Source organism: Delphinapterus leucas, chromosome 4, assembly GCF_059928025.1.
Source record: "Delphinapterus leucas isolate spDelLeu-1000000601 "Yukka" chromosome 4, BTC_Dleu_Yukka2, whole genome shotgun sequence".
Taxonomy (NCBI): Eukaryota; Metazoa; Chordata; class Mammalia; order Artiodactyla; family Monodontidae; genus Delphinapterus; species Delphinapterus leucas.
This window is the reverse complement of record NC_143132.1, coordinates 15885119-15906685: the sequence shown is the minus strand read 5'-3', so window position 1 is coordinate 15906685 and position 21567 is coordinate 15885119. Positions and strand designations below refer to the sequence as shown.

At 40.1% G+C, this 21567-nt stretch overlaps 1 protein-coding gene across 6 annotated transcripts; it reads right to left on the bottom strand.

Annotated features, from left to right (window-relative positions):
- Positions 1–995: 995 nt before the first annotated feature.
- Positions 996–18365, bottom strand: RWDD2B (RWD domain containing 2B). 6 transcript variants are annotated; one of them, XM_089910357.1, is made up of 7 exons: positions 18197–18365; positions 13724–13898; positions 10229–11922; positions 8728–8954; positions 8539–8606; positions 8051–8413; positions 996–7477 (listed from the first exon to the last, which is right to left on the bottom strand). In XM_089910357.1, exons 4-7 carry the CDS (start codon positions 8932–8934, stop codon positions 7231–7233), a joined length of 885 nt encoding a protein of 294 aa, XP_089766483.1. In that variant the 5' UTR covers positions 8935–8954; positions 10229–11922; positions 13724–13898; positions 18197–18365; the 3' UTR covers positions 996–7230. The 6 variants fall into 6 exon arrangements, with proteins under 6 accessions (XP_089766483.1, XP_022426834.1, XP_089766481.1 ...); XM_022571126.3 differs by having other exon boundaries at positions 11484–11922; positions 18197–18364; XM_089910355.1 differs by having other exon boundaries at positions 8728–11922; positions 18197–18364.
- Between the last annotated feature and the right edge of the window lie 3202 nt (positions 18366–21567).

The window sequence follows — 21567 nt, the reverse complement described above, 5'->3', positions numbered from 1 at the left end:
TTGGACAAAATTAGGAAGAGCAGAACCTAAGGAAGAGCACTCCAAACAGGACTAGAGAGGGGCAGAGTCAGTGAACTAAGGAATTAGCATGGCCTTTGGAAAGTCCAGTCAAGAAACTGGACTGACTTCTGTGCAAGGACTTTTATCAGGGAAAAACAACTTGAGGGAAATGACCAGGGTGATTATCCATGCCCTCGTTTACTAAATTCTGCCTATTCTTACTTCAAAATATCTCATGATTTCATTTCTTTCTATTTCCTTGACACTGCCCACATTTCATAACAAGGATCCATATCGCTTGATGTAAACCCTCAAATTAGTCCAAACAACACAGGTCTCTGTTTGATTTTCCTAGAACACCATTTTTTTTTTTTTTTTTTTGCGGTACGCGGGCCTCTCACTGTTGTGGCCTCTCCCCTTGCGGAGCACAGGCTCCGGACGCGCAGACTCAGCGGCCATGGCTCACGGGCCCAGCTGCTCCACGGCATGTGGGATCTTCCCGGACCGGGGCACGAACCCGTGTCCCCTGCATCGGCAGGCGGACTCTCAACCACTGCGCCACCAGGGAAGCCCCTTAGAACACCATTTTATAATTGGTTTGGGCATTCGAAAATAGTCTCCATTATGTAACAGTTCCCAGTGGTTGTCTCTTTTGAAGATGAGACCCTCTTAAACCAGAGTACTCTAAACAGTGCCTACCAAAGTGGTAATGTTATGTCAATTCTAATCAAAATATCCATAACTCTAATGTAAACCAAAGTCTTAATGAACTTTGGACACATGATTTAAAAGTTTATCTGGAAGAATAAAAGGAGAATCAAAAGGATATTTTTGGTAAACAATGAAGAGAGAAGTCTGTCCTATCAGATTGTAACATCAATTTTGATGTTATAAAATAATAAACAAGTTCTAAAATAAAAGACCTAATTAAAGATAATTATAAAATCCAAAATACATAAAAATTAAAACAATATATAGGTGCAGTACGTAGAGGAAAAAAGCTACAAAAATTTAAAGAGTTATAACTAGAGAGAGGATGGGAAATCACAATAGCTGAGATGTCAAATCTTGAAAGTTAAGTTTGTAACTTATGTACTCCCAAAAGAATTCTCAGTAAGATTTTGTTTTCAGATATCACAAAACTATCTCAAAAGCTCACCTGAAAGAATAACATGAAAGAATAGCTAAAGATATTTTGAAAAGCAGGCATAGCAATGATTTGTCCTTCTAAACTTCAAAACTCAAGATATTGCCGTAACAATCCTAACAGTGTTGTTAGGAATAAGCTGAAATAGAATGGCAAATCCAGAACCCACATTCAGGCTCTGATAAAAGTGGCATCTCAAATGTCTGAAGAATATGGATTATCCATCAAATATCATTGGAACAACTGCTTACCTTTTGAGAAAATAACTTTAGTACCTACTTCATGCAGCACTCTAAAATGAATTGCTGATGACTGAATGTTAAAAATGAAGCCATAAGATGTGGTACAGGGATACACACACACGTCATTAAAGTACAAAGAAATATATGGGGGGACTTCCCTGGTGGCATAGTGGTTAAGAATCCGCCTGCCAATGCAGGGGACACGGGTTCGAGCCCTGGTCCAGGAAGATCCCATATGCCGTGGAGCAGCTAAGCCCCTGCGCCACAACTACTGAGACTGCAATCTAGAGCCCGTGAGCCACAACTACTGAGCCTGTGTGTCACAACTACTGAAGCCCTCATGCCTAGAGCCTGTGCTCTGCAACAAAAGAAGCCACCACAATGGGAAGCCCGTGCACTGCAATGAAGACCCAACGCAGTCAAAAATTAAATTAATTAATTAATAAAAAAAAGAAATATATGGGAATGATAAATACTTTAGGGTGGGGTTAATACTGCTAAGGAACAGAATTGTAATCAGCAGAAGTACACAAGAGGATTTCAACCACACTTGTGTAGTAGAGTGGTAAAGTTCTACTTGTCGGTAAAGTTTTCTTAAACTAGTTGGTAAGATTATGACTATTCACTTTTTACTTCTTTTTACCTTTTTGTATAAGGTAAATATTCATAGTAAGATAAATAGTATGAATGTTACATATCTACTTCACAATAAGATTTTTTAAAACAAAAAATGTTATAAGGTTATATAGACACATTTTAAAATTATCCTGGAGTAGGGAAAGCATTCCCAGTCAATGCTCCAAAGACAGAAAACCATAAAAAAAATGATTGATACATTTCAGTAACATTAATTTGAAAGTTTTTTTTCTATGTCAGAAAAAACAAATAGACAAACATGGGAAACATCTGCAACATTAACTAGGTGTTAATATGCTTACTGTTAAAAAAAAGTTCTTACAAATAAATATTTTAAGGCTTCTCATTTAGGTATAAATAAGGCATAAACAGGCAATTCACCACGGAGGAAATATAATTGACCAGTACACGTGTAAAAAGTATTAGCCCATACTAAAAGTCAACTGAAAATAACATAAACCAATGTAGATTTTTCAATCTATTAAACTGGCAAAATAATAATCAGTGTTGGTAAAAATCTAGGGCAAAGTAAATTTTAGAGGTCTTGCAATGTTCATTTCTCAACCTTTCACAAGTGCAATTGGCAAGACAAATCCAGAGTTTAAGAGTGAATTTCCACTTCTAGAAATCTAACTTGAAGGGATAATAATGGACGCTCAGAGCAGCTTTGTTTTTGAAACTAAACTAAACCAAACCAAACCAAACCAAAAATGTTACGATCTCACGACCAAAACAGTGAACTGCTGAAATCAATTACGGTACACTCAGACAACCGAATACAAGACAGTCTTGAAAATATTTAATATAATGGAAATGTTTACAACCTATTGTTTAATTAAAGGTAGATACAAAGCAGCATGTACAGTATGACTTGTTTAAAAAAGGAAGACGACATATACATATATGCAAAAGTAATATACTAAAAAATAAAACATAAAACGAAAATTTTTCTTCTTAGGCAGGAGATTATGAGTGAGTTTTACATCCAGTTATTTGTACATTTTCTACAATGGTCATCTTTTCTAGTAAAAATATATTGCTTACACTTATTTACATATATTTTGGGGGTGGGGAAAAGCAAGAGAACAAGTTTACAAAATCCAAAATGCCAAACACCCTGGGGAGGGGGGGGAAATTAAGCCTCCATACTGTATGAGCAAAATGCCTATATTCAATCATCCAAAGCAAATTATTATTTAGGAACTATTCGAAAATAGATAATTTGAAAATATTTTAAGAACAAAAGTGATGGTGTATCAAAAATTACTTTTTCCAAGAATGTATGTATATGTATAACTGAATCACTTTGCTGTAAACACAACATTGAAAATCAACTATACTTCAAAAAATAAATTTTTAAAAAAGAACTCAGGTAAAATAAGAACTTTAGGCCAATGAACTTAAGAATTTTCTTTATGAAAAAAATCACTTTTTCCTATCATTTGCATTTTGGGTTAAACTTAGTGTTATTTAAAGAATCATAAATTAGAACCTCAAACTATCTCAGAAAGACAATAGTGTTGAGAACATGTGTCATTTAAACTTCTCTGAAACTACTTAAATTTCTTTCAAAAAATATAACCGTTTAAAACCAAATATATATTTTTTAATATTAAAAAAATTAATCCTCCATTTCAGTAATTCCCTGGTTAAAATCGGGGGACACCCTGAACCTCGAAGGTGCCACTCAGGTCCCAGAGAGCATCATTCCTCCAATCATCCCAGCTGTTAGCAACATCCGGGAAATCCCAAGAGAGTAAAAGCTAAGTATTAAAAAACAACAACAACAACAACAACCCAACAAAAACCGTATCTCAGCGCCAGGGCTGCAACTGGCACGGTTGCAGGAACCCCGTCCGAAAGACAAGCGCAGTACTCAAGCCAGGGTCTGAATCCTTTCACCAGACCCGAATCCAGCTGTCCCAGCTGCGCTTACGCTACCTGCGCTCACCACATCTTCGACCCTCACGGGCTGGTGCTTCTGGGGCGCGCCGACGAAGGCGGGGCGCATGCGTGAAGAGTCCTAGGGCCCCTCCCAGCTGCGTTCTGTAGCTGCACGTGCGGCGGTCCTGCACGGGGGAGGTGCGGAGTTGTAGGAGAAGGCCGTGGTGTCCGTTAAGGCCCAGCGCTCTTGGGAGCCGCTCGGGACCCCGGTTTCCGTAGGTAGCCAGGCACCTGCCTTTCATTATGAGCCGGAACCCTCCCTCGCCAGGCCCTGTTCCTCGAAGTGGTCCACAAAGGTCATTAAGGCCTCCATCCTTCCTCGACGCGGTGGGATCAGATTGCCAGATTGTGCTTAAGTGGAAGCACATGCTCTTTGTACCCCCGTTTGCAGAATTTTTGTGGGCCCAGTTTGTACTATGTAGTTGTAATAATTGTTTTGGGGGGCAGCGGACTGGCAAGTTATGTATGTGCACCTGCCTTTATATGCCTTTAACTCTTGGCTGCCTTGTAGCTTTAATGGAATTTCACGAATGATACGTTATGTTGGGTTTCCCTGATACACAGCTAAAACCAAAACCAAAAACAAAACGGTGTCACAGTTATTTTTATACAAGTGCCGAAAGTAATCATCCATTGTGCACCGCAGCAGATGCGGTATTTTTGTTGTTTTAATGCAGTTTATCAAATTAATGTGCAGATGGTAGGACTGGCTTTGACTTTGTTACTCCAAACTGAACACTTGGGCTTGTGGGATTAATTTTAGAATGTTTAAATTTTGTTTTGTTTTACTCGACTCAATAATACTATTGCTTGTACAGGAATTACTTTTACAAATAAAAATGGACATGTAGCCAATGTTTCCTGCCTCCACTCCTGCTTTCTATAGATCTTTTAATTTTTAAACATGATTTGATCTGGGACTAAGTTTCTTTTAAAGGTTTGTCATTATTTCTTTATAGATGATTCCAGTTCAAGATATTTTTCAGATTAATACATAGACAAACTGTCACTGTGGAATAAAGATACATACTGAACAATTTTACATTTAAGGATGTCTATATATGAAGTACATAATCATTGGTAAAAGTCTAAGAAAGCTATGTTGCCTCTAACATTTAACTATAGTTTCTTACAGCTTTTACTGTGTCTCTTACATTATATAATGTAGGCAGGACCATCTAATTTGCTGTTTTCTAATACTTCCATCCACTCTCCAAAAAAATTTATTAATCATGAGGTTGGAAAATCTGTACTTCTCTTGGTCACTGTGTTAATAGTCCAATGTCTAAATTTGACAGGTCTGTCTGGGAAGAAAACTTATAATGCTACATTATTGTAGTCTATGTTTTTATATTATACTTGAGATCTATATATTTACACATAACAATGTGTTTTTAATTAAAATAATGTATAAAGACTAAAAAAATTATAGCAATTTAGTCCTACTGAAAGTAACATGTGCATCATTTGGCCCCTTTGGTGGCCTCTAGGGATGTCAGTCTCATGCTCTGTGGGGTATTTCAGCCAAATCTGGAAGTGGCTGGAGGAGTCAGAAACTAAACGTCCAGCTGGTCCAGCTGGCTGTGTGGTGGCAGCGGAGGAAGGACTAGTATTTCCAGGGCAACTGACAGGGACTGGGGAGGTGGGCAGCATGGAGGGAATCTGAGGAGGCACCGTGATGTGCAGCCAATATAGGCACTGTGCTATGAATACCACTCGGATTCTTATTTGTGTTTATATTTAAGATCTATCCACATTGCCTTGTTAGTTCCACTTTATTACTTTTGATTTTTACTTGGATAGTATGTAGCATAATGTATTTACTAATTCACTTAGTGATGGGCATGGTACATTGCCTCCAACTTTTTACTAAGATAAACAATGCATTATGTCCCCCACGCCTACTCCTCTATCCAAGTCTGACTTCTCAAGGAATACCCAACACACAGTACCAAGCTGAGTGCTAGCAATTAGTAAATATTTAATAAACACTTTGGAAACTGATTTATGGAGGGCCTCAAAATCCAGATAGTGTGTTTATTTGACTCTAAGTCAATTTGCTGAAAATAAATATACAGAAAGCTACTTCCAGAGAGAAAAATTTGTCAAAATCCAATTTTCCAAAAACAAATGCTCTAAATTACCAGTTTGATGAATAGTTGAGGCCTATTAAAAAGTCTGAGCTCTGCTCGTGCTTCAAAGCCTTCTGTGAGGTGAGCCAAGGAGCAGAGGCAGAGCATGAGTATACAAAAATAGAGATGAACTGAAAACTCCGTTTAAGAAAAATTTCACTAATCTTTGTATCAAGTGCCTGGGGCAGATGCAAAACTAATGCTTTGAAAAAAATCTATTTGGCAAACTCGCTTTTAACTGCTAGTAACAGACACAGAAATATAAATAAAACTGGTTTTATTTCATAATAAGCTGTCTAGAGATAGGCAGCGGCTAGTGTCCGATCAGTAGTTTAACAGCTTGAGGACTGGCATCTCTGTGGCTCTTTTGGCCCATCCTTCCCTCGTGGTTGAAAGGACTACTGCAGCTCCAGCCATCACTTTGGTATTTCGGACAGAAAGAGAGGGAAGAGGTGCCCTAGCTGCATCTATCATTTTAATCAGGGAAGCAAAAGTTTTCCCAAAGGTTCCCTGGCCCCCCCACCAGCTGCAAGAGAGCCTGGAGAGAGTGAGCATTAAGCTTTCCCAGGTTCTTAGTGGAGGCAGATAAAGGGGAAGGGGATTGGGAATAAGTGGCAAGTTAACACCAACTCTATCGTCCTCAAATATAATTAACTTCTCTTTCAAAATAGGTAGTTAATATGTCAAGACATGTCTATCAACACTTTTAAGATTATAATTTAAAACTCAGTTCTGGGCTTCCCTGGTGGTGCAGTGGTTGAGAGTATGCCTGCCGATGCAGGGGACACGGGCTCGTGCCCTGGTCCAGGAAGACCCCACATGCCGCGGAGTGGCTGGGCCTGTGAGCCATGGCCACTGAGCCTGCGCGTCCGGAGCCTGTGCTCCGCAACAGGAGAGGCCACAACAGTGAGAAGCCCGCGTACCGCAAAACAAACAAACAAACAAAAAAAACCAAACTCGGTTCTGCATTCAATCATGAATATTTTTAACAGATGCATTTCAGCTATACTACTTTTCCTCTTTTTCTCCCCCTTAACATTTTAGAATGGGACTAAAGGGAAATTACTTAATCTTTCAAGAAAGAGTCGGGGAGAAAGTCAAAAGACCAACAGTAGCAAAACACTTTCAACTACTCTTCTGCTCCTTGTCCTTCCACACCAAAGAGCATCTGGAAAACATCCCCACATCCTTTGGCATTTAAAAACTGATACAGTTGACCAAAGTCCATGTGGTTTCCTCTGGCTCCATTAACACTGAATACTTTTTCTTCAAAAACTGAAAATTTTCTTTGTCTTTCCATTTCCTCATTTGTACCATCAAAAGCAATGTCTTCTCGATGGCGAATTAAAATTCTCTTCCAGTTTAATTTTCTGAGTCTGAAAGAAATTGTCAGAGTAGAAATTTTGAAAATGTGTTGTGTATTCTAAGGCACTGAAAATAGAAGTTATGAAACAGATTTCTCAGTGCCTTTTCCTAGAAGTAAAGAAATCTACTTTTATCTCACATGGATTTTATTTTAATCAAATATGATTCTGGTTATAATCCCACCCCCAAACTCACTTATTGCCATTATCACTGCCTTGTATTAGCATTTTAGAAATGTGGAAATTGCTGAATCTCGACCTCCCAAAGGGACTTCTCAGAAATGAGAAGATTAGAAACCCCCTTGTTTCACAGGGTTCACACAATTTACAGCATCACTAAGATGAGGGGAGAATCAGATCCATAGACATGGAGGGGACAGTAGACACCATCTTGGGCCGGGGCTCGATTTAACATCTATCTACAGAACATCTTCTTTGTGCCCTGTATCAGGTGAAGGGAGTGATGCTGATCATATGTGAGTGCTGTTTTAGACTGAGTCCCCATACATACTGATTTCCACATCTCTAGTATCGTGTTTAGTACTAAAATTATTGACAAGGCATACAAAAGTTGTGAAAGCCAACCTTGACCAGAATTCTTCACAGGCACTTTGTGGGCCTTCCACACAAACAACACCAGGTTTCCCAGGCATGCTAAACCCAGATAGGGAAAGCTCCTTTGCCCACTCTAGAATGTTCTTTCTTTTGCATTTGTTGTAGATGTGATGGCTGTAGATCCAGAGTCTTGTGAGAATGAGGTCAACTGGCTGGACTGTACTTCCTGGAACAGGGGAAGGTGTGTTGTCTTTGCTGACATAGTCAGAAGCGTGTTCTCTAACCCACTCTGTGGCATTCAATATACAGACATCTCCAAGACAATTCTTTTGTAGGTATGTGGTCAGATCTGTATTCAGCTGAGCCTGCTGGGATCTACTTAATAATACTGATCTGATGGAAAAGATACGGGATTAAAAAATTAAATCAATTTTCTTGGAACAGAAAACAAACTTGAGAATTGCTTTTATTCTCAGATTAGTTTTGACCTCTAGAATTGGCCAGTTTCTGTAACATACCTGACAGTAATTTCAGGCAGAACTGCAGGGTATTTAAAGGGAAGAACACAGGCCAGAGAAAACATCACCTGATAAAAAAAAAAAAAGAGAGAGAGAGAGAGAGAAAAAAATGCCGTAAGGGCTGTTTTAAGTTGAGACATGTTTCAAAAGTAAACATGAAACATGCTTCCAAAAGTAAAACTGAATTACCACTGCTTCCTCAGATATGTCCAGGTTCATAGTGATAGTAAAGTAAACTTTTGAAGATCGTCCTTCCATTGTCCTCTTTTCAATGCAATCTTTTAGTTCTGCTAAAGCCAGCTGGTCATTCACTATGAGCTCATTCACACCTGGGAACATACTGGCTAGCAGGTCTAACTCAGAGAGCTGGGCCTCTGCCTGTTCGATCTCAATCATTTTTGGATATCTGTAGGGTTCTAGGAAGATAGGATAATAGAGACATTTACAAGTATTATACAATCTTGGGAGAACTCAATATGGGTACTTACTGAATATGGAAACTTATTGAAAATTTGATTTCTTCATAAAATATGAAAGTTAATCAGAATACCTTCTGGCTATTCTACTTTCAGATGTAATATGCTAAGGACCCAAAGAACAGGACAATCCAATGAGAGCCATAAAACTCTAATAATAAGCAGGCACCAAATTCTTCTGTTTCTAGATAGTTGATGTGGCATCTTGAGCTGCCACAATGAGCAATTACATTGAAGTAAACTAATTATGTAGTCAAACGCCATATCAATGATATAACAAGGATAGAGGCTCTGACTGGTTACCTTGGAAAATTAGAATGAAAAGAATAAGTAAGAGAGTTAGTTATGTGGACGGTTAATTTTTCCTTCTTAACTTAATATTCGTTAGTTTTTTTAAAAAGTAGAAGAATGTGAAAAAGGGAGAATAAAGGCTAATTATCCCACAGCTCAAGTAACCCATGTTAACATTACAAAAAAAAAGTACAAGATTATAAAATTCAAATGGCAGAGAAAGGTTATAAAATGAAGATACAGTTTGCTGCTGGTGACTGCTTCCCCTATCTGTCCAAGTCCCCGATCCAAGGCAGAGTTTTAGGTGTTTCAGAAACAGAAAACATTTTAGGCATTATACATATATAGAAAACACATGTTGGTATAATGTGTAAATAAATGTAGAGAATTAAATATATAATTAAAATGTATCTACAGGGATCATATATACACATCTTTTTTCCTTACTTCCTATCCCTCTTCCCCCCAAATATATTTTGCAGATCTATTCACTGTCAGCACATATTGTTTTATCTCATTCTTTCTAGTGGTTGACTGTCATACTGAATCATGTAGATATGTCATAATTTATTGCGTCTGTTATCTACTGATGGGCACTTGGGTTGCTTCCAGATTTTTTCTATTATGAATACTTCTATAATGGTAGTTTTTATATATATATATATATATATATATATATGTGCATGTTGAACTGTGAATACTGTATATTCAAGAATCAGTCTGTAGAGGTGGCTGGTTGGTACAGCATTTAAAAATTTTGGTAGATATTGCCAAGTTGCCTTCCAGAAAGTTGCTACATGGAAGTTTAAAATTTTTACACAGTCCCCTCCTTTAAAAAAAATTCTTAATACATAGTCTTTTTATGGTGTTTTGTGTCTGTGTGTGCCATTCATGAGTTTTTATTTTTAAGGAGGCAAACTCACCAGCCTTTTCTTTTACAGATTCTGGACTTTGAATCTTTGTTAGAAAAGTCTTCCCCACTCCAAGGTTATAAAGGTTACCAATCTGCTAATCAAAATATGATTTAAAAAATTTTTTTAGAATTTGATAAATTGATTTTAATTTCATTTGCAAGACAAAGTGTGGGGCTTTCTAATAAAACACGAAGGCTGAGCACATGTATTTATTTCTCTTTCTCTATTTTTCCCCCATTTAAACTAGAGTAAAGGAACAGATTCTTAAAGACAAAGGGAGAGGAAATAATAGATAAAAGCTGTCAACAAAATTCTGGAAGATGGAAAGGGGTGAATGAATTATAACTGACAGATTTCAGCTTTCTTCCCTCTGTTAACTTCTTGGTCAGGTGGGGAAGGGAGCTGCAGAACTTCAGAAAGGCTCAGTACTGTCAACACCAGCTACCTTGGAAAGCAGCAGTGTGTATGCAGTAGAAAACATGAATTTGTTGAAAGTCTTGGGTCTAGACTTTAGTTCAGCATCTCTTAATATTGGCACTATTGACATTTTGGATGAGATAACTCTGTGTGTATGTGGGCGGCAATCTCTATCTTTTAATTATAGTATTTAGACATTTACATTTAATGCAATATTAATATGTTATGTCTTAAGTCAACCATTTTGTTTTCTATTTCTTTGGCGTTTTTTTCCTGCCTTTTTGAAAATATTTTGCAATTCCATTTTGGTTAATCTATAATGTTTTTGCCTGTATTTCTTTTTATAGCTTTTTTAGTGGTTACTCTAAATTATATATATATAATATTATATATATATAATTACACACATATGTATATACAAATTATAACAGTCTACTGGTATCATATTTTACCAGTGTCAGTGAAATACAGAAACCTTATGTCACTTTTACTTTTACCTTCCTCTGTTAATAATATAGTGATCTTAGGGAGGGAGGGAGATGCAAGAGGGAGGAGATATGGGAACATATGTATATGTATGACTGATTCACTTTGTTATAAAGCAGAAACTAACACACCATTGTAAAGCAATTATACCCCAATAAAGATGTTAAAAAAATAATAATATAGTGATCTTAAATTTTTCTTCTACATATATTTAGAACAACAGTGTAATAATTTTTGATTCAGCCATCAAATATGATGTAGAAAACTCAAGGAAAATCCATTTTATTCATTTATATTTTTGCTCAGTCATGATATTTCCTCCATAATTCCTTTATTTTTCTTTTCTGTTTAGAAAACTTACTTTAGCCATTCTTTTAGGGTAAGTCTTACAAATTCTCTTAGTTTTCCTTTATCATAGAATGTCTTGATTTCTCCTTCATTCCTGAAGCATATTTTCACTGGATATAAGTATTCTGGGATGATAGTTCTTTACTTTCAGTATTTGAACAGTATTATGCCTCTTCCTTCTGGTCTCCATAGTTTCTGATGAAAAATGCTCTGTTATTTGAATTGTTTACCCTTATAGCTAAGGTTCATTTTGCTCTTGCTGCTTTCAAGATATCTTTCTTTTAGTTTTTGGAACTTTGACTATGATGTGTCTTGATGTGGATTTCTTTGGGTTCATCTTGCTTGACATTAATCTGGTCTCTTGAATCTGTTTATACCTTTTGACAAATTTGGGGAATTTTCAGCCATTATTTCTTCAAGTACATTTTCAGTTCTGTCCTCTTTCTCCTCTCCTGGGAAGACATGAATGTCAGATCTTTTGTTATAGTCTCACATGTCCCTAAAACTCTATTTATTTTTGGTCTATTTCCTCTCTGTTATTCAGATTGGGTAATTTTTGTTGTAACTTCCAGTTTGCTGATTCTTTCCTTTGCTCCTTTCCTTCTGGTGTTGATTCTATCTACTGTGTTTTTAATTCTGGTTGTTATATTTTTCATTTCTAACATTTCTTTTTAGTTCTTCTTTCTATCTTCTGTTTCTCTACTGAGACTCTATTTTTTTCATTTGCTTCAAGTGTGTTTGTAATTGCCTGTTGAAAATTTTTATGATAGGGGTTTTAAAATCTTTGTCAGATAATTCTCCCATCTCTGTCATTCTAGTATTGGCATCTATTGATTTTCTTTTTTCATTTAGTTTGAGATTGTCATTGTCCTTGGTATGATGAGCGATTTTGATTGAAACTTGGACATTTGGGGTATTAAGAGACTCTGGATATTATTTAAATCTTCCAATTTAGCATGCTTTACCTGATAATGCTTCAGGAGGGGAAGAGGTGGGTGCTGCTTCATTACTACCAAGTGTGATAGAAATCCAGGTTCCCTACTCAGCTTTTATTGACATCTAAGGTAAGTAGGGGAGTGGAGAGAGTTCTTCATTACTGCTGGGTGAGGATGGGAATTCTAGTGCCACTGTAGGCCTCTAAGGATACCTCCCTGGTTGGGAGTGATAGGAGTGCCTCATTATTGCTCCCCAGGTGGCCTCCACTAACACCAGGGTTAGGGGTGGCTTTGTTAATGGTAGGTGGTGTTGAGAGCTCTGACTTTCCACTAGACCTCTCTGACAACACCCCAGAAGGGGATAAAAGAGGGTCCCTTGTTATTGCTGCATCACGCAGACATACAAACTCTTCATGTGGTCTGACATGGACCTGACATGGGGCTGACACTGACACTGTAGTGCAGTCCTTGTTACTGCCTAGCAGGGAGGAAAGTCCTGGGTCCCAACTCAGACATTTTTGGCACCTTTCTGACAAGGGGTGGGCATTAGGTGCTTATTACAGCTCAGTGAAGATGGAATCTGGGCTCCCTTTGCTGGTGTTAGTAGGGGAGAGGTCACAGTGTTTTTGTGGGATTTGCCTGGTATACAGTATTTATTATTTAGATGTTTTCTGTCTTGCTAGACTGTACTTTTCTTGATACCTTATTAGATAGAGAAGGTTTTTGTTAGGGCTTAAATTTTTCTTTTTTATTTTCCGGTTGGTACCCTTGGATGTCTGGATACCAATCCAAAGATGACAGAGAGACACAAAGTGAGCATATGCTGTTGGAAAAATGGCACCAATAGATGTGCTCAACGGTTGCCACAAACCTTCAATTTGTAAAAATCACAGTATCTGCAAAGTGCAATAAAATGAGGTATGCCTGTATATTCAAACAGTAGAATACTATGAGATAATTTTAAAAATGGATGTTAACATTGATGTTCATTTTATATGGTTACCTAAAATAGTAGATTGTAGAGCAATATACATAATCTTAATCAATAAATAATGATATTACTATTCATTCTTATACCATCACACATACTTGAAAAAAAATCACAAAGAGAATTCACCAAACTATTAACAGTTGGCTAAATGTGGGTAGAGGGAAGAAGAGAAGGATTTTCACTTTTCAGTTTGTGTGCTTCTATATTGTTTGACGTTTTATGATTAGCATGTAGTACTTCTAAATTCACCAGAAAAAAAATAAGGTTACTCTTCCGAATGGAAAAGAAGAGCTCAATCCCACTGTTGCACAGGCAAACATGGCTTACCTTCTCAATGAGAATTTACTCCGTGAAATCAAACACCATTATTTCAGCTACTGGTGTCTTCATGGAATTCCTTTTAATCTTTGGTAAAGGTTTATCAAGCAGCTACTATATGTAGAGCTTAATCCTTCACTCCTTCTTGGAACTTTCTATTTAGTTCAAAGATCAGGACTTATATCTAATAAAATATAGAACAATGAAGGTAAAAAGGCCAAGTGCTTAATGACCAGTATAGGTATTATCACAAGGATTAAGATAAGAGCATAATCAATGAAATAGGTCATCAGGAAAGATTTGAGGAAGGCAGCAAGATATGAGTTGAGCCTTGAAGGAAGGGTAAGACTTAGACAAGGGAGGAGGAGGCACAGTGGGGAGAGAAAACAGGTGTGCAAGGCAGGAAAGCACAAGAAAAACAGCATAGGCCTGAACCTGTCCCTTCTTCACAAGCCCAACTACCAAGGTCTAATTCAGGGACACATCATTTGGAATATTTCTTCTTGTGCTGGTTACTTTCTTATTATCCTCTAAATCCATTGTTGGCCCTTCTTTTCCCTGCCCTGGACTCTGGACAGCTGACCTCTATAGCCTATAGCACCCAAGTCTTCTGCCTTCCTTGTGGTTGGGTTCAGCCAATGTTCTGGCAGGAAGTGGGAGGATGGGAGGAGAAAGAGGCTAGGGTATTTCCTCACTACTCCTTCCTTGCTTTGGTGGTATTCTGACAATGGCTGTGACCCTCTATGACCAAGCTTCTGCAGGCAGCCCTTCTTTAGCTCCAGCAGAACTTTCAGCCAAGGGATAGTCATAGTTCCTTTAAACGTGGCCACACCTCTGTAAATAGCCCCTTTATGAAACAGCCTATTCAAAGTTTCAAAATTGAGTGTGCATCTATTTCCTTCCAGAACCATGACTCCTCTTACCTGGCCTCTGCCTCTAATCTCTCCATCAACCATCAATTCACACTCCACATTGTCATTATACTGATTGTATGCAGTGTCTGATAGAAGTATACTGAAACAAGCAAGAGGGCGCCAACTATCTATTAGGGAAAAGTTCACATAATCGGTGATTGGGCAACAGTGTTGTGGTCTGGGAGAATGGGGTGGAGGTGTGCTAGGTTCCCGGCGGGTGGGGGGAAAGGCATACTGGCTAACGACCCTGACAGCTACCCAATAGAGTTGAGACAGGCTGGGACCTGGGACTTTTTGCTGCAGTGCCTGCAAGCGGACAAATGTCTCCTCGAGCAAAAAAATACAAAGAAACTATAAGGGACTAAAAATTCGACTACATGCAGGCGCAACTGGGGCAAATTATGAACAACATACAAAAAGACCAAAAAGCCACACAGCACCACCAAGGGGGTGGGCAGACCACCCCGACCCCTGGACCCACCCCTATCCTCACCCCATATAAGGAAACGGCTCCCCCTGCCCCCGGAGTGAGCAAGGGAACTTGTTACTTGTTTTCACTCCCTCCTGCTGCAGCAGGGGTTCCAATAAAGCCCTGCCTGAATTTCTTGTCTGGCCTCTTATCAATTTCTATTGATTAAGGAAGCCAAGAACCCTGGTCAGTAACAGAGTGAATTTATACCAGTTCACCATCTGGCTGTTAGTTTCAAAGACACAGTATCACAAAATGCCAGCGTATTGAGAGCGGATCCACTTCCCAAAGGGTGTCTTGCATGATCCATTATAAGCCCTCTAAGAACATGTCTATTAATTCAAGTCTTCTTTATTTCATCCAATATAGTTGGGTCATTTCTTTAACATCAGAAAATGGTACTTGGCCAACAATTTAGCTAGTTCACTCTATGGTACTTTTAAAGAGCAAAAAAAGTTCTTCCACTTAAAAAGAAATGCAAACTACTCAGAGGTGTCAGGTCAGTAGCTGCAATGGGTCCTGTCAAAAACAACACCAAAGATTATGGGAATGATTAATGTGGTGGGGTGTTGACTTCATTAGGATTAACTGGACACGAATCAGGAAAATATGAAAATAATGTCTTGTATACTATAGGCAGTCTCCACAGATCAGAGTATAAACCAATGCCAACACCACCTAATCATTCCCAATCCCAGTGGTTTTCAACTCATGTCCTTAAAACGCCTTACCAGGGTGTCAATGCCATGCTGGGAAAAAAAAATACATAAAGCATTGTGTTCTTAAATAAGTTCTTGAAATGCTGAATGACACAAAGCTCAACAGGTTTCTCTAGGGTGACCATGGGTCATCTTGTCCTGACTGGTTTAGTATTTATCCTAGACAAAAGTGACCCCATTTGTACAATAAACTCTTTTTTTTTTTTTTTTTTGGCCACACCTCGCTGCATGTGGAACTTCCCCAACCTGGGACTGAACCCGTGCCTCCTGCATTGGAAGCATGGAGTCTTAACCACTGGATCACCAGAGAAGTCTAGGACAATAAATTATACGGCACACTTTTTGTGTGTGATTTCTCAGAGTCTTTATTGTTAGATGCCAATATGCACCATGAATTTCTAACAAGAGGATTTAGTATGCATAGTATCCCAAACCTATCTGACCCCCAAACATTTTTTCCAGACCTAATGATATTTGCTCTTCTCTACACAGTTAGAACTGCACATGCCTCCCTCCTTTAAATATGTTTGCTTTACTCTCTAGAGACTTTGTATATATATATATATATATATATATATATTTGTGTGTGTGGGGGGGGGGTACACGGGCCTCTCACTGTTGTGGCCTCTCCCGTTGCGGAGCACAGGCTCCGGACGCGCAGGCTCAGTGGCCATGGCTCACGGGCCCAGTTGCTCCGCGGAATCCTCCCAGACCACGGCTCGAACCCGTGTCCCCTGCATTAACAGGCAGATTCTCAACCACTGCGCCACCAGGGAAGCCCCAACAAATGTTTCCTGAGCACCTATTGTGTGTCAAGCACTAAGACTATAACAATGGATAAACGTAACAAAAAAAACTCCGCTCTCAGAGATTTAATCTAGTGGGAGAAGACCATAACAACAAAACCCACACATATATGTATGTCCAGTGAATAACGGTTATGAAGAAGATAAAGAAGATAAGGCTCAAGTTGCAGGGTAGGTGGTTGAATTTTACACGGGGTGGTCAGGGACAGCCTCTCTGCTAAGGTGACTGCAGGGAAGAGACCTGAAGGCACTGAAGAAGAAAGCCATGTGTTTAACTAGGCAAAAAGTTTTCCATGCAAAAGGAACAGCATGCCCAAAGTCCATCAAAGAGGATGGTGCTACACCAGGCGGCTGGGGCCGAATGAGCCAGGGGCAGGGTTTTATAAGGACACAAAGGTTAGAAAGGAAATATGGGGCAGTTCATGTTGGAACTCATAGGGATGGCTAGGATTTGGGATTTTATCCTGACTGATATGGAAGGCCACTGGAGGGGTTTGACTTACTTATGAAGAGGCCCGCACTCACTGCTGGCAAGAGGGTAGGGGAACAAGGATGGAAGCAGGGTGACCAGGTAGGCACTACAATGATAGGAGGAGAGGTGATGGTGGCTTGGATTAAGGTATGGCGATGGAGGTGGTAAGCAACTGTTCATGTTCTGGACATAGATTTCGTATAGAACCAATAGGATTATTGATGAATTATATGTGATATGTAAGAATAACTCCAAGGCTTTAAGAAACTGGAACGATGGATCTGCCATTTACTTAGATGGGGAAGATGATGGAAATCTGAAGTTTGGTTTTAGACATACTAGGTAATGAAGTGCCGATCAGGACACCTGTTAAGCAGAGATGTCCAGCAGGCAGTTAGATGTACAATTATGAGATCCGGCTGAAGATATAATTTGGGGAGTAATCGACATTTATTTAAAGGCACGTTTGTTTACTCAGGGAGTGAGTGAATTTGGGAGGAGGCCTCATTGAGTTTGGAGGTCTGGAAGATGAAATGGAACCAGCAAAGTTTGGGACTAATAGACCTACGGGTAGACAGCTACGGGAGTGATGTCACAATAAGCGATTTGTCAAATTATTTTCATTGATGAGATTTCAGTCCCAGAAACACCCTTATGAGAAGTTTCTGACTCGAGATTTTAATGAATGTTGTAAGAACGCAGAATGAACCTTGAGTTTCCTGAGCGGAATCCTTTTCACCCCCCCCCCCCAGGTTTTTGTTTTTTTTTTTAAGGGAGGAGCGCGTCTCGCTGCCCGAGTCCTAACCGTCTCAGAAAGTTGCCAGGGCCACTACCGAAGCGTGATACGCAGGCACCCTCGCCCCTAACGACTGACCAGGCCGGGGGCGGGGGTGAGGGGAAGGGCGAGGGTAGCGGGGTGGCGTGGGGAAGGTAAAGGGGTGGGCGGGGCCATGAAACCCTGAAGCCAGCTCTAACCAATGAGCGGTGAGAAGGTCGTGGGAAGGGGGTGCCAGCAGGTAGCCAATTTCCCGGGACGTGGAAGGGGCCGCTGCAGCGAGGGACCCCCTCCAATCCCGCTGAGCACCAGTGGACAGGGACTCACCTCGAGCCATGGACCCCCTCGGTGCTGTAACCCCGAGTGTCCTGGCTGTACGGACAGCTCAGTTCTCATCCGGAGGGAGCCTCAAAATTCTAGGGCTAGGCAACCGGAAGTCTACGAACCGCTCTGGCCCGGCAGCCTGGGAGACCGAGACCGAGTCATCCGGGGCTGGCGCATGCGCACTCGTAGGCCCGCTCTTCCCGGAAGCCCGAGCAGAGACCAGTGGGATTCCTGGGCCCAGCTTCCTTTTTCTCGGTCGCGGAGTGTTTGTTCTCCCGGATTGGCGTTTCCCAGCTGCTGCCACTGTTAGTGAGAAGCATAGCCGGCAAGTTTCCTGAGTCAGGAAATGGTCCTTTAAAATAACGCTCTTCAAATTTGAACTTGCAGCGGAATCTTTCGGGGATCTTGGTATATAATGCAGCTCGGGATTCGGTAGGTAGTGGTGGGGTCCCACTTTCTGCATTCCTAAGGTCTTCCCAAGCAGTAACGATCCTTTTGGTCCCTGAAGGACGCTGAGTAGCAAGGCAGTAGGAACAGTTGAGCGTGGATGCTGGCCTTGGCGACCTTAGGAAGGACCCTGTGCATGCACAGAAACTTGTCCCGGCTAATAAAAGGACAGTTTGAACGCGACTCCAACACGAGAGTAATTAAAAATGTTTTTCTTCACGAACTAAATATACACAATGCACTTTTTCCTTTATGTTACATATTCATTGTAGAAATCTCATAAATGAGGTTTGTAAACTGATATCCATTGATGTCAGGTACTACTGAAACTGCTAGGTGGCGTTTTCTTTTTTTTGGGGGGGGGCGCTCCCAGGAGCTCTGCTCCTTTATGTCTCAGGGCAGAAAGAATTCAGCCAGAGGCAAAGTGATGGATAAGAAGTGACTTATTAGAATAGGACGCTTGTGAGGCATACAGGCGGGCAGGCGAGTGTTGTGCTGCCCCGAGTACTTCGTGGGTTACATTTTTATAATCAAAGGAAAAGTGGGGAGGGGGAAAAGACCACCTTCTTCCTCATTCTTGAGTAGATGTCATGTTTCCATCATCAGCTCCTCCTCCAGGTTGGGCAGGGGAGTTTTTCTTGTCCCTACATGGTCAAGCCGGGACTGTCATGGCACTATGGAAAAATTATTTTAGGTCTCAGTACAATGAGGGTCTTTCACTTTGAAGTGTCACCTTTCCATAAATTATTGTTTTTTATGTGTACAGAGAGCATGTCCTAGGAGTCATTAACTTACTGAGCTCACTGGGCAGGATGTGAGTCTCATGCTACCATTGTTTTATTGTTTTGAGGCATGCCTCATACTTCTGTTGTATGGTTTTGTGGTTAGGCAAACCTGCATTCTTGAGCGATCATTAACTTACTGTGGTCTCCCAAAGCCCCCTAAAGTTCCCTCTTTATCTACAATCCCCTAATGGGATTTCTGAGCTATTTGATTATCCTACTCTATCCCTATCAGTTTTTTCTTTTGAAGTAAAAATGAAATGAACATCTTAAATGTATATTTGCTGAGTTTTGACAAACGCAAACACCTTTGTAACTCAAATCCTATTGAGATATAGAACATTACCAGCACCCCAGAAAGTTCCTAAATGCTCCTTCCCAGTCAGTCCCCACCCAACCCAAGAGGCAACCACTACTCTGATTTTTTCTCCCACCACAATTAGTTTTGTCTGTTCCAAAACTTCATATGGATGGAATTATACAGTAGGTACATTTGTGTAAGGCTTCTTTCAGTATAAAGATTCATCCATGTTTTTGTGTGTATCAGTAATTTCTTTTTTTTGCTTAGTTGTATTCCACTGTGACTATACCACAGTGACTGCTGTAGTCCACTGTGACTATACCACAGTTCTTCCATTCCTCTTTTGATGGAGATGTGGGCTGTTTGCAGTTTTTAAACTGTTATGAATAAGGCTGCTATGAACATTCTTGTACAAGCATTTCTCATGACTATATTTCTTCAGTAAGTATTTATTAAGCACTGTGTTCCAAACACTTCCAGGTATTAGAGATACAGCTATGAACAAGACAAAGATGTCCCATTTCTCAAAGAGCTTATATCTCCTTGTTTCTGTGTATCTATGGAGGCAAGGGGATAGGCTGGGGGAGGAGGTAAATGTAGGTAACTATGAAAGAAAAATACCAGATAGTGATAATTGCTGGGTAGAGAAGTAAATAAGGTGATGTGAGTGATCGGGTAGCTATGTTTCCTAGATTGCGCAGCCAATTTCTTTGTGAGGAAGTGACTTTTAAAGTGTGAACAAAATTAGAATAAGATCAAAAGGGAACAGCATTCTAGGAAGAGGAAGCAGGTGGTACAATGGCCCTAAGCCTGTTTTAGGATAGAAAAAAAAAAAAAAAAAAGCCTATGTGCTGAATGAAGAAAACTTAAATTATATCAGCAGTGAAGAGCAAGAGAGCCAGTTTCCCCCAAAATTTAACCATCGTTACTCTGGCCGATTGGACAGATTAGGATGCCACTTTCTTTTTATTTATTTATTTTGGCTGTGTTGGGTCTTCTGGCTGCGCACAGGCTTTCTCTAGTTGCAACGAGCAGGGGCTACTTTTCGTTTCAGTGCGTGGGCTTCTCATTGCGGTGGCTTCTCTTGTTGTGGAGCCCGGGCTCTAGGTACGCGGGCTTCAGTAGTTGTGGTTCACAGGTTCTAGAGCGCAGGCTCAGTAGTTGTGGCTCATGGGCTTAGTTGCTCCGCGGCATGTGGGATCCTCCCAGACCAGGGATCGAACCCGTGTCCCCTGTATTGGCAGGCGGATTCTTAGCCACTGCGCCACCAGGGAAGTACCTAGGATGCCACTTTAACCTAGTTTTATCAGATTACTAATAAAGATGAATATTTCTTCATATCATGCTCTTTTATTGTGAATTACCTGTTTATATCCCTTGCCTGCTTTTCTATTGCCACCTGCATCTTTTTTTCCTAGCAATTATTTTGTCTTCTGCATAAGACTATAGTCCAGGGCGATGAGGCCTATGTTTATTTCACTTTACAGAGGGCTTGGCACTTACCTATTTCTAACGAGTAAACAGTAAATATTTGTAAATTTTACCCTGTGTCGGCAAGGTTAGTTCAAGACTATTTACATATTCAACTTTAGAAGTCGACTGGACAGAATTAGGGAAAAAAGCGTGAACTTTAAATGTCCCCTCTTAGCCAGCCTTCAGATGCGATGTGTTTGAGTAAGGTATCTATCCAGGAGACTCCAAATGTCTGACCACCACCACCTGGTACCCATACTTTAGAAGTATTTCAATAACCCCAGAGTCACACGCGAGCGGGAAATACTCATTGACAGCCAAGCTTCCAGGGGCTGCCGCGTTCAGACTTCCGGTGTGAGCCCCGCGCAGGC